The following is a 12,978-nucleotide window of genomic DNA, read 5'->3' as shown; positions in this document are numbered from 1 at the left end:
CCCACCCTGCCTGCTTGAGCCCACCTCCCTGGGTCGTAGGTGTGGCTTCGCACCCCCTTGGCTGGCTGGTCACATGTGGCCAGGACGGTCTTCCATCTTCCCCAGCAGTCCCTCTAGTTCCAGAGCAGGCTGTGTGGCCCTCGTGGTGGGCACCTCCCGGCAGCCTGGAAGTCACGGGGAGCGTGCTGTCCTGCCTCAGCAGGCCGGCCTCTCCTGGCCACGCCTGGCCCGGGCAGCTGCTGTGCACGGGCTCCTGACGCTCTGCCCCTTCCAGGCCTACATGGAGGACCACCTGAAGAACAAGCACCGGCTGGAGAAGGAGTGGGACGCGCTGTGCGCCTACCAGGCGGAGCCCAGCAGCTCCCTGGTGGCCCAGAGGGAGGAGAACCTGCCCAAGAACCGCTCGCTGGCAGTGCTGACCTGTACGTACCCAGCTGGGGGCCCTGCGGGGGTGAGGGGCAGGTGACACAAGCAGGCTGCATGCTCCCGAGGCCACATTGGGCCCCGTCCCTGTGGTCTGAGAGCCCACCCCTCTTACCAACCTGCAGACATGCACCCACTGAGGACCAGTGCCCTGTGCCCCGTAGCTGTCCCCAGCCAGGCAGCTCAGAGACAGCTCCCCCTTTAACCCCGTGGCAGGGTCCTAAAGCCAGGGGTTGGGGCACACGGCCAGCAAGAAAGGCGTGGGCAGAGGCCCGAGCCTGCCCTCAGGGCCTGCTGCATCTGCACCTGGATCCCACTGGGCAGTGGCAGCACCCGGCACAGCACCTGGGCATCCTGGGCTCTCACGGTTGTGTCCATCATAGCCTTCGGCCTCGCGGTGGCTGCAGTGGAGGTCCCTGAGCACCTGCTCTCCACCAGGAGTCACTGTGTGGGGGAGGGGTGGCCTCACGGACACACGTGGGCCCTGGGGTGTGCTGCCCAGGGAGGTTTGGGGCTAGATTGGCTCTTGGACCCTCCAACGGGGGCAGAGGGGCCGGGGCTCAGAGGCCAGTGTCCAGAGGTGAGCACGCTGGGGTCGGGTCTTGAGCGGGAGCAGCCTCAACACAAGAAGTCCTCCCCAGGTGCACGCCATCCCCAGTGGCCACAGGAGGACCGGGGACTCTACCTTACCAGGTCCCAACCAGAGTGAGGCTGAGGAGGGAAGGCCTCCCGTAGTGCCTGGACGGACCTGTGCTGCCTTCCTGGGGTCCTGGCATCAGGGCCGTGCCCTGGACCCTTAGCCAGGCAGGGGAGGCGGAGCCAGGCAGGGGAGGCCTGCTCAGGTGGCCCCCCCAGCAGCTTGGGGGTCTGCTGGCTCCTCCTTCAGAGGACCTCACATCAGGCTTCCCAGCAGAGGTGGCCCCAGGGTCTACCCGCTCCTGTCCCCCTCCATCCTGCTTTGTGGCTCTGCACTTGTCCTGGGGGAGCAGGCCCCCAGCCAGCTCTATGACTCAGGCCTTCCGACACCCGGAGAGTCCGCCTGCTCCCAGCCACAGTGCCGCCCCCGCTCTGCGTCTGCCTGTCAGCTCCTTCTCTGTGACTTCCTCGAGCTCCCTCGGTGCCATCACCCCAGGCCCCCCCTGGCCTCCAGCTCCTTGTTGCTGCAGCCCTCCTGTCCCCACCTGTGTGCAGCTCGGAGCAGGCGTCCCACTCAGGTTCCCCGGTGCCAGGGCGAGGGGCAGCTCTCGAGGCTGCTCCCTCTGGGACTGGCGCTCTCACCGCGAGGTTCGAGTGTGAGTCGCAGTGGGCACGTCTCCATGGTGATCATGCTGAGTTGCCTTCGCTGGAGTGGGGGTCTCTCCTGTAAGAACTGCTGGTGCTCCAGGACCCCAGGCGCCACCCCCACCCCTTCCTCCCTCCGCCCCCGGGTTTTGCCATCTGCTCATCTTACACATTTCTCACGTCTTCAAGTCACTCGGTTGGCCCCGCTGCCCATCTTCCCTCCACGCCAGCCAGGACCTCCCTGTGAGCCTCCCATGCTGCAGAGCTGAGCCGCACCCACTAGGCCTCAAGGACGCTGCCAGGAGCTCACCCAGCATCTGCAGCCAGGCGCCCGGCCACCCACCCCGCCATCCTCCTGCAGCCTGTGTGCTTGGGCACATGCAGAGCTGCGGCTGGAGGATGAGCCTCCTGCCCCAGGGCAGAGGTCCCCAGAGGCCGCACGCCTGTGCAGCCCAGTGCCAGCCCCCCTACTCCTGCGGGGTCTCCCTCCAGGCCTGGCAGGGTACCCACACCACCTGTTACCAGCACCCTGAAGCTGCAGGCTGAAGCCTGTGCCCAGGTCCCCCGCAGTGCACCTGGGCTCACCCCGGGCACGCTCCGCGCCACGTGACGCTGGTGAGTTTGTTTGAGGCTGAATTGTTTCAAAGCTCTAGGCACCAAGACGCCAAAATTCGTTGGCTGCATCTCTGGAATGCAGACAGCCTCCTCTGTGGTGCAGCCACGCAGGATGTGTCCCCTGGAGCAGCCGTGCCGGTGACCACCCTGTGGCTTGTCCTAGGCTCCAGATCTGCAGTCACGCCTGCTTAGCGCCTCAGACTTGAAACAAATGTGGCATGTTGATGTGTTCCTGTGCCTCAGCTACGACGGGTCCAGCAAAGGTTTTCCTGTGTGATTGGCTGGAATCCCTGGGCCGGCACTGACCACTGGCTTTTGAGGGTGAGCAATCTCAGGCTGCCTCTCCGCAGCATGTCAGACCATCATGGACCCATGAAATTGGAGAAGGAGCCTGTGGTCACGGGTGCTGATGTCTCCACTGAAGACTCAGCTGCGACCCTCCAGAAGCAGCCTTTCAGCCCGTCACAGATGTCCCCACACTGCAGACCCACACCATCGAAAGAAAGAATGTGCAGCCAGCAGCACAAAAGGTGTGATCTAAATCTTAACAGAAAATTGAGACCGCTGCAGAGCCCAGGAGGACACAGCCCACCACTCGGTCAAAGAAGCCCCCCGTGCCGAGTGCCAGCTCCGTGAGCCCTGCAGATAGATGCCTTGTGTTTCCCACAGCAGGGCCAAGGAAGGCATCTCCCAGTGAGGTGGGGCGTGGCCCCCTGTCCACCTACTCAGGAGGAGCCTGGGAAAACCTCCTTAGAGGCCCGTGAAGAGGGGCTTGGGCGGGACAAGGACAATTCCAGATCCCAAGTCCATTGATGGCCACACTCCAGGAACCCCCTCAGCTCCTGGCATGGCCACCACCCGCCCCTGGCCCAGGTAGCTCGTGAGAATGGCTTCCCATTACTGACCAGCCAGGGCGCCGTGCTCACACCTTGCCAGTCCAACAGCCTGTTCAGGGCCCAGTCCCCGAACGCAGGCTGCCTGCCAGCTGCAGGCACCTTTGCCATGACGGTCCTGAGGTGAGTGTTGTCCTGCCTTTTGGAAGACAAATCTGAGGCTTTGAATACCAAATAATTTGCCCAAATGTCACCTGGTGAGCAAGTGGCAGGGCCAGAGCTCACGCCCTGAGTTCTGCTGCTGAGGGCACGCTGTCACCAAGGACCTCTCTGGATCTTCCTGGGCCTTGTCTTCTCCAGGGTAAAATGGGAATGTCCCCCTTTCATGGATGGAGCAGAGCTGCAGTGAGCAGGTGACAGGTCGAAGCTGTGTGTGGAGAGACGGGACACGGGACCCTCGTGCCAGCCTTGACGAAGGCACGGAGGCCTGCTTGTACCTCAGGAGGGTGGGCGGGGGCTCAAAGGCCCCCCACCATGGACCTGCACTGTGGGTCCTGTGAGTGGGGCACCACGCAGTGGGCCCAGGCCAGTGCAGGAGGAGGCAGCCAGGCGAACTCCACCCGCTCCTGCCCCTGGGCTCCTGGAGAAGGTGCGAAGAGCCCGCCAGCTCAGCCCGGCGTCCGCAGCCCGCCCTCGGGTCCAGGGCCGTCCCTGCCTTGCACTTCATTCGCTCCCGGGGGTGGGGGGGGGAGACATGCTCGGCAAACAGGAGGGAATCGCCTTGAGCCAGCCGGGCAGAGCCGAGACCCGTGGGGACTTCCCCTCCTACCTGCCATCGACCTCCCTCACTAGACTTTGTGCTCTGGGAGCCCGTCTTGGGATACTCAGAACTCAAGGTGACCGTGTCCTTGGCCTCTATGGCACCTCTTAAGACATGACCAGGGAAAACAAGTCACAGATGGTGCAGAGATTCTCCCCCAGACGGAGCCTGGGCTGGCCAAGCCACCAATCCCCCATCCTGAGCTTGGCCAGCGTGGCCCTGGCCCTTCCAGGTCTATGTGTCTCAAAGTAGCCTAATACCGAAGCAAAATCCCCTCACCGTCAACCTGGAAGCAACGTGCTGCGCGACCACACACACCACGCGGTGGGAGGCCTCCCTGCCCTGCCCCAGCCCACACTCTGGAGGGGCTCCTGAGGGCACAGGGTCCATGGCGCTCTCTGTGATGGCGCCCTCCGTCCTCACCCAGGTGTAGCTCACAGACTTGGGCATCACCTCCTCAGTTTTCAGAGGAGACTCTCCCACGGTGCTCACAGGCCGGGCCGGCAGTGGCTGAGCCTCTCGGCCCCAGGCAGGGCCTGTGTCTGCCCCACTCCATGCTCAGGCCTCTGAGGTCAGGAGATGGCGAGCTGTGGCTTTTTCTTCCTGGTCACCAGTCCCTCTTGACCCTGCTCTCAAGTCTCTCAGTTGGGAGTGGTTCCCAGTGTCCAGAGCACAAGTGCCTAAAATTGTGTTGAAATTTGCCAGGACCGTCATGGCAAAGGTACCTGCAGCTGGCAGGCAGCCTGCGTTTGGGGACTGGGCCCTGAACCAGTCTGTTGATTGGCAAGATGTGAGCACGGCGCCCTGCTGGTCAGTAGTGGGAAGCCATTCTCACGAGCTACCTGGGCCAGGGGCAGGTGGCGGCCACACAGGGTGCTGAGGGGGTTCCTGGACTTGGGATCTGGAATTGTCCTTGTCCTGCCCACGCCCCTCTTTACCTGGAAGGCTGCCTTGCAGCACAGACCTCCTAAGTAGGTGGACAGGTGGCCACAAGTGCCTAAATCGTGTGTTAAAAATGCTTACAGTGAGGCCCAGGCGACCCGGAACCCTCTGGAAACAGCTAGAAGCCAGGCTCCCCGTTCCAGAGCTCTGTGAGCTGCAGTGGTCAGGCCCCCTGAGCAGAGTGAGCACGGCTGGGACCTTGCAGGCCCCGTGGACCTGGGCTTCTGGGACCTGGTGTGGGCAGTGCTCATGGCATGTTAGGGTGTCCGAGTGGACCAGCTCTTCCTGGTCAACGTCGTTTCTGTTCTCTGATGCTGCGGATTTCCGCCCTCTCGGGAATACGCTTGTGCAGGAGGGCCGTGGAGTTGTGGGCTGGGAACTGGGTCGTGCCTCCGCTGAAGGCTGCTGCAGGGGGCCGGGGCAGCTCCGAGGCAGAGCCCTGGCTGGGCTCCCCAACACCCTAGCTGCAGGCACAGCTCGGCCACACCATCCCGTCACACCCACCCTCGTGACATTCCACTACGTTGGCCACACGTAAATAGGTGTATATAAATGTGACGTGTGACATCTCTCAGTGTTCCTTGTCCAATTTGTCTCCATGGAAAAGTGCCCCTAGTTGGACGTCATGGCTGATGGGCGACTCTGGCCCACCAGGCCCGTCCCCCGACCCCCGACATCGCCGGCCAAGTTCAACCCGTCGGGACTCTCACCTTTCCCAAGCCCTGAGATGTTATTTTTAAAGCATTAGGTAAATTTATCTCCGAGAGAAATGAAAGAAACACCAGTGACAGTGAAGTCCCCAAGTCTGTGCCGCCTGCGCGGCCCGTGGCGGGAGGCCTCCCCTCCTGCAGGAAGGGGCCCCCCGCGAGTCTGGGGAAACAAGCCTGAGTCTGAGCAAGCTCTCAGCCGTGGGGGACCCGGTGGCCAAGGATGCTGCGTGTCCCCGGGGGACTCACCCGGGAGCAAGAGCGGAGCCGCTGGCCGTGCCCCCAGCTGCCCCTCATGGAGGACGAGGGGGTTTGAGGCTCCACCCCATGCTCTGGCCAGGCCAGCGTACACACCTCCCACTGCTCCCTGCACCTTCCCTGGGGCCACGCCTCGAAGCTCCTGGAGTCAGGCAGAGGAGTCCGTCCAGAGCCAGACTGAGGCAGGGACGCACTCACCCGGGATGCGCTCTCCTGGTCAGCCCCAGGAACGGTTGCCGGCTCTGGCCCTCATCAGGCAAGGCCTCTGCCTGTGCAGAGCTCATGTCCACCCGAGGCTCCCCAGGTGTCTCTGTTTCCTCCCTATCTGCATTTCCTGTGGCTCTCACTCTCCCCTTGAAACTAAATTCCAGTCATCTCAGGGATTTAGCCACTTGTCAACTACGAGACTCTATCTTGGATGGTGGCCTGTTGATTGATATCCACGGGTGCGTCGTCCTCCATGCGTTGGCGTGTGTCTGCTCTTTACGGCAGGGCTGTGAAGGCAGGGGGGGCGTCCCTGCATCCGAGGGGCAGAGAGCAGCTCTGTTCTGCCCTCCGAGGGCTGGGCCACGGGGTCGTCCTGGAGGATAGGAAGGAACGACTCCACTGAGGAGTGCTCAAGGCTGGCGCTGACCCTGGGCTGGAGCTGGGGTGGTGTGAGCCTAGACGGGTCCCCCACGCCCCTGGACGAAGCACTGGGCCAGCTCCTAACCACCTCTCATGGGTTTCTTGCAGATGACCACTCCAGGATCCTGCTGAAACCAGAAAACAGTCACAGCAACTCGGACTACATCAACGCCAGCCCCATTGTAAGTACACGGCCCAGAGCACGGGTCAGCGGCTCTCCTCTGTGGGCGAGAAAGTTCAGCTTCAAGAGGGTTTGCAGTGCCTGCCCTGGCTGGTGACCAGGGACTGGCTTGGGCCAGGCACACCAGCTGCCTCAAGTCTGAGTGGACCTGGTGCTCGGCGGGCGACAGGCCGTAGTTGGGAGGGTGCTGCACCGGGCCTCAGGGGGCCTGGTGCTCGGGCAGGCGACAGGCCGTAGTTGGGAGGGTGCTGCACCGGGCCTCAGGGGGTCTGGTGCTCGGCGGGCGACAGGCCGTAGTTGGGAGGGTGCTGCACCGGGCCTCAGGGGGCCTGGTGCTCGGCGGGCGACAGGCCGTAGTTGGGAGGGTGCTCCTGCCCCTGGCAGTCGCCTCTCCCGGGTGCCGTTTCCTTGACTCCTGGGAGACGGAAACCCAGGTACCCACCTGCCTCCCTTTAACATGGAGGCCCCGAGGCCTTGCTACAGCAGGCTTGCTGCCTGGGGTGGTCGGGTGTCTGGGGTCTTTGAATACAAAGCAGGTGCCTGCGGCTGTGCCTCCCAGCAGCTGTTGGAGGAGAGGGGAGTGGAGGCTTGGGCCTGGGGAGGATGGCAGGAGGCCGTGCTGCTCGAGCCCCAGGCCTCCCTGACTTCAGAGGGGCTCTCCTCCTGGAGCCTCTTTGGCTCTGGGCACCGCCCACCCCAGTGCTGTCCCTGGCTCAGGCTCTGCAGAGAGCAGGCAGCTGGCACAGGGAAGTGGAGGCCAGCTGGGGGTGAGCAGGGGAGGCTGGGGCGGGCTTCCCTGGGCCTCAGCTGCCTGCAGAGCCCAGGTGGGGAGGGCAGGTGGGGATGGAGGGACCGGGCCTGTGGAGCCAGGGGCTGGGAGGGGTGCAGAGAGGGGCCGGGATTCCGTGTGGACTTGGACAGCTGGTGCACTGACCCCTTCCCACAGCTTTCCTTGGTGTCGGTCTAAGGGACACATCAGTAATTTCTGAAATCCCAGGCTTGCAGCCACCGAACACAGGGCCTACAGAACACAGTGTGTCTGACGGGGTCAGGATACCCAGGACCCAGCGTGCCGGCCAGCCCTAGGGCCACAAACGCCCCGAGTCCTAGATCCTGTGGCCCTTCAGCAGGAGATGACACGTGGTGGTGTCCCTTGGCCGGCATCCTCCCTGCCCGGGCTGCCCCCTGTAGCACCTCTGGGGGGCAGTTCAGCCCCTGCTGTGCAGCTACCGGTCCCGCCTCCTGCCCCCTCACACCCACACAGTGCACAAACTCAGCTTTGAAAAGTGAGGGGGCTGGGGTGTGGCGCAGTGGCAGAGCGCTTGCCTTGCACACGTGAGGCACAGGATTTGATCCTCAGCACCAAATAAATAAAGATATTGCGCACACCTAGAAGTAAAATAAAAAATTATATTTAAAAAAAAAAGTGACTTGGAGGAGCGGCTGCTCCAGGTACTCCGTCTGTGCAGAGAGGGGGCTGTGAGGCCCAGGCCTCACACAGGTGTGACGTGTGGCGGGGCCTGTCTCCTGCACGGGGGCCGTCCCCTGGGTCTTCCCAGCAAGACTGATTCTGAGTCTCTAGTCAAAGCCCACTGGCTGGCCACTCTTGTCCCCCGAGCAGAACCCCGTGCCCCGTGAGGCAGGCCTGTGAGTGCTGGGTCCTGCCCAGGGTGATGGGCAGCACTGTTGGTGGCTGAAGAGAGGGAGGATCCGGGCCCTGCCTGTTGTGGTCCCTCTCCTGGAATGACCAAACAGAAAGGCCAGGCAAAGCCCTTCCCCAGTCCAAGAGGTGGGTCCCTGCCGGGCTGTGGGACTCTCGGCATGTCAGGGTGCCCCGGCTGGAGGTCCGTCTCCTGTGGGCACTGCTGGGTGCAGTGGCCACAGCAGGGCAGGACCTGGATGGTTTCCTGCGCACCTGCTGAGGGGTGGGGGTGCATCCTGCGGTTCCTTGGCCTGGGCAGTGCAGATTCAAGGTGACCTTCCCAGCTGCTGGCCAGGGGCTAGGGTCAGAAGGGACACCAGGGGAGAGACGGGATCTGGGCACCTCGTGGCTTTCCCTTTGCTTCATAGTGCGAGTCTTTTTTTCAAATTTGGTTGTGAGAGGGGACTAGGAAATCCCCGCCTCCCCTTCTCTCTGAATACCCGCGGCCCAGGATGGCCTTCCCAGCAGCCTCTGAGCGAGAAGCAGCTGCACGACCTGCCGTGTCGGACCATGACCGTCACGCCTGCCGTGTTGGCACTCGGTCCTCACACGCTCGAGCCACGCCAGTCTGCCTTTAGAGGGGTCCTGGAAGTCCACAGGAGCCGTGTCCCCTAGGCAGTCAGGGAGACCCGCGGGCTCCATTTAAGAACTTGGGCAGACTGAGGGTGTCACCTGTGGACAGTGGCACAGGCAGAGCATGTGGGTTAGTGACCAGGACGAGCCCGCGGTGCCAGCCACAGGGACAGCTCAGCCTCATCCTGGTCCCACTGTTTGGGAAAGGAGGAACATGGCCTGGTGTTTGATTGGCAGGCACCTGGGGACAGAGCGGCTGCCCAGGATGGACGGCAGGGCAGGTGTCCTGAGTGTCCTGAGGAGGTGGCCAAGCATGGCTCAGAAAGTCCCCACAGCCAGCACCTGTGGGCAGTGGTGGCTCACCCTCGTACTCACTTTAACAATTTGACGCCTGAGGCCAGTGTGAAGACTGCTCAAGGTCGGCCTCCCTCCCCAGAGCCTGTCGTCTGGACACCTGCCAATTCAGGCTGTGCCAGGCCGGGGTGTGGCTCGATGGCAGAGCACCCTGGCTCAATCCCCTACACCACAGAGGAAGGAATAGCAGAGAGAGAGGAGGAGGTCTGAGATCCGCGGTGACCTAGGAACGCAGGGAGGCCCAGGTGCCGGCACGCTCTCCCTGAAGGACCCCTGAGACATTGGTGCAGGCCGAGGAGGCCAGGTGGGTCTGGGGCTGCTGTGCAAGCCCCTGGCCGGCCCACTCTCGCTTCTGGAGAGCTCTTGGGGCTCAGAACCTGGGTCTCCTCCTAAAGGCAGTTTTTCTTGGAGGCTGAAAGTTACTGGGGAGGGACTTCTGGGTTTCAAGCAGCCTGGGCTTCTTCAAGGTGAAGCCACCTGACGCTCGCCTCACGCGGGTGTGTCCCAGCCCCCCGCACACCACCGGGTTGTTTGCAAGCATCCCTTTAGGGGACACCTTTTGTGTCCCATTTCACGTGACATCTTCCCAAGAAGCAGTCTACCAGGGACAACGGACCCAACAGATGGTGTTCCTCCTTCTGGGGGAAAACAGTACAAGCAAAATCACACTGTCATTTGTGCCTGGGTCCTGCCACCCTCCAGCTACCACTTAAATGTGGGTTAATGGACACCAGCCTCTCTGGGCCAGCTCGTCACCACAGAAGCTCTGGCCAGGGAAGTGCTTCCAGTGGCCCAGACTCTCAGCACCACTGCAATCACGGGGACAGGGTCCTCCCACGCAAAGGGGCTCACAGGACATGCAGGCACGTCTCTGGCTTGCCATGCAGACACACACATGTCTACCTGGGACCTGGGCTGAAGGGCACCTGGAGGTCATTCCGTCCCGCCTCCCCCCTCCCCATCACCCACCCGGTGACACAGAGACTGAGGTCCAGAGGCATGACAGACTCCCCAGGGTCACACAGTGGCATGGGACACCAAGATATATCACAGAGAGACAGAGAATGTGAGAAGGAAGGAGAGAGGGCCAGGCGCACGGAGCAGAGGTGGCCCGAGTAGACTCTGTTGTATGCAGGCCAGCAGAGAGGCAGGAGGACAGCACGGCCCCGGCCTCACTGAGGGTCAGAGCTCACAGAGGCGTCCTGCCACCTTCCAGTCTGCGTTGGCGAGTGCACCTCACCAATGTGACCTGTGCCCTGGCACCTCCCGGAGCAGCCCGAGGCCCGAGCTGTGAGGCCCGACTTGCGGCCAGGCCCCATGCACTTGCCCGTGTCCCTGGATTCCACGGCTCTGTCCAGGGCACCTAAGCAGGTGATGGTTTAAGGAATTTTAAAACTCAGCAGTTAAGACCTATCACAAGGCTGGCATACCTGCCCTCTGGGACCCTGGCAGCGTGTCATCGGGGCCAGGGCCCTCTCATTTTGAAGCTGGTTTGAATGCTCATGATCCACATGTGCTGCTGCCGAGGTGCTCCGGGCAGGGTCGTCCCGAGGGGGAGGTGGGTCTTCCTTCTTACACGAACCTGTGCACAGCGGGGAGACGGGGTCTCCGTAAATAGTCACCGCAGCAAATGCACATTTTAAAAATCAAAACTAAACATTTGTCACTGAAACGTTTTAGTTGGGGCTTTCAGTGAGAGTACCATAATCTACCTGCGTGGTGTATGTTGTGGTGAATTTCAAAACAATGTCCACTTTCACTAGAGACCATTAAACTGGACGCAGGGAAGCTCCTCGCTCCAGCCTCCTGCCGCATGGTTCTGTCCAGGTGGGAGGATGGCATGGGCTCCCTGGGCTCGCCCCGGGTGGACGCACCCTCCCTGCCCAGGCCTGCTGGTCTCCCGCGGAGCCGTGTGTAAGGTGGCGGCTGGGTCCACCACCGACCTTGCGTGTGGCCTCAGAGCACATGTGGTTAAGACGTCCTCATTTTTCACTCTGCTGAGAAATGTGTTCTTGGCCGTTATCTTGAAATACAGAGCATCTCAGATCTTTCATCAGCCCCAAGCCCAGAGAGCAGGAGCTCGGCCAGCCGTGGGGGTCTGCAGGCAGCTGTCTCGCCCTGAGGCTGGACCCTGACACAGTGTCCAGAGCCCCCCCGAGCTGGTCTCCAGGCCCCTGGAGGGGTGCTGGAACCTGGGGAGCACGACAGCCAGTGCCCCCGTCCTCTGCAGGCGGCAGGGCTGGCGGCTGAGCGGAGCCTCTGACCACCCTGCACTTGCCTCTGTCCCACTCCCCTCCCAGGGCTCCATCCTCAGGCTATTTCCTGTCCCCTGCACACCAGTCTTTGAGTGAAATGTCATAACGAAGGTCGTTTAAGCCAAATTCCCCACTGGGGCTAGCACAAGGGTGTGGACCAATCAGCTAGCCAGGAAGACCTCGGCCACATTCTCCGTTCTCAGCCCGTCGTCTGCTGGAAAGAGAAGAGAAATGGCCCTCTGAGGTTGGCCCAGTCATGATGCCCCCCAGCAAGGCCCCGGCCAAGCTGACCAGCCCGGCCTAAGCCCCCTTTTCAGGATGAGCAGAAACAAGCCCCCAGGGCACGCACTAACTCCTTGAGAGAAGCCACTGCAGCTCTGGCCCCCGGCGAGTCTGTCCCTGGGGGCTGGACATGGAGAGTCCTGCTTGGGGCTAAGGCCTGACCCCTCTGCAGCCCACCACCTGGGTCCTAACAGGCAGCTCACAGCCCCATGGGGTACAGGAAGATCCTCCACACACACCCGTGAGGACGTGCTGTGTCGCTGGGACAAAGGGCTTGCCCTGGTCTCCTTGGGCACTGGGCCCCCGTTTCTGTGACCTGCTCTTGTAACCTCACTCAGGTGTAAGAAGGCATCTTGGCTGTGGTTTCTGAGTCTGCTGGAACTCAGGTGCCCGCTGGGATCTGTGAACAGTGGTGGGGGTCACACCATGGGGCACAGACGCCCCCAGCGAGGCTCGGCCTCTGGACGCTTCTGACCTGTGGCTGACCGTCTTGTGTGCCTTGTCTCCACAGATGGATCATGACCCGAGGAATCCTGCCTACATCGCCACCCAAGGACCCCTGCCCGCCACTGTGGCCGACTTCTGGCAGGTGACTCTCTTTTTTTTACCTAAAATGTTTTTTAAAAACGAGATCTAAATAGATTGGTTGTGAATAATGCCTTGAATTCAGATAAGCCCATTCAAACTTACTAAAGGATGTTCACTAAACGTTACTTGATTTCAGAATTTATGAGTTCTTTGATATTTTTATCATTAATCTCTTTTCAAATTTAGTATCAAAATTCACCTTGAGAGATTCAGTGCCTAGAGATCTTTAGTTTTTAGCCACTTTATAATGTCATTTTATAAAATATAAAGAAATGAAATTAACACATTTTAATCATAATCATACTTAGTTCAATTATAATTACACAGTTATGTGGTTTATTGTGACGTATTTGTTTTTTGTGTTGATGTTCTGTTTTTCCTGATTGGTTGCACTCATTTCACTGTACACAAATGCAGCACAGCCTTTCACTTCTCTGGGTGTGCACGATGCAGAGTCCCCAGTTGGACAGTCGTACGTGTTCCTAGGGTGATGATGTCCACCCCCTTCCACCACCTGACCTCCCCACCCCCTGCCCT

General features: G+C 61.2%; 1 protein-coding gene across 1 annotated transcript in view; it reads left to right on the top strand.

The window, feature by feature from the left end:
* Positions 1-12,978, top strand: part of Ptprn2 (protein tyrosine phosphatase receptor type N2) — a 631,370-nt gene that overhangs the window by 585,815 nt on the left and 32,577 nt on the right. Inside the window, exons 15-17 of the mRNA XM_048785405.1 lie at positions 275-422; positions 6,615-6,688; positions 12,365-12,442. Of these exons, the coding sequence (XP_048641362.1) occupies positions 275-422; positions 6,615-6,688; positions 12,365-12,442 (300 nt within the window). The remainder of the gene's footprint in view (positions 1-274; positions 423-6,614; positions 6,689-12,364; positions 12,443-12,978) is intronic.

The sequence above is a fragment of the Marmota marmota genome, unplaced genomic scaffold (genome assembly GCF_001458135.2).
Source record: "Marmota marmota marmota unplaced genomic scaffold, marMar, whole genome shotgun sequence".
Lineage (NCBI taxonomy): Eukaryota > Metazoa > Chordata > Mammalia > Rodentia > Sciuridae > Marmota > Marmota marmota.
Note: the sequence above shows the minus strand (reverse complement) of the source record. Positions and strands in the feature narration are given on the sequence as shown.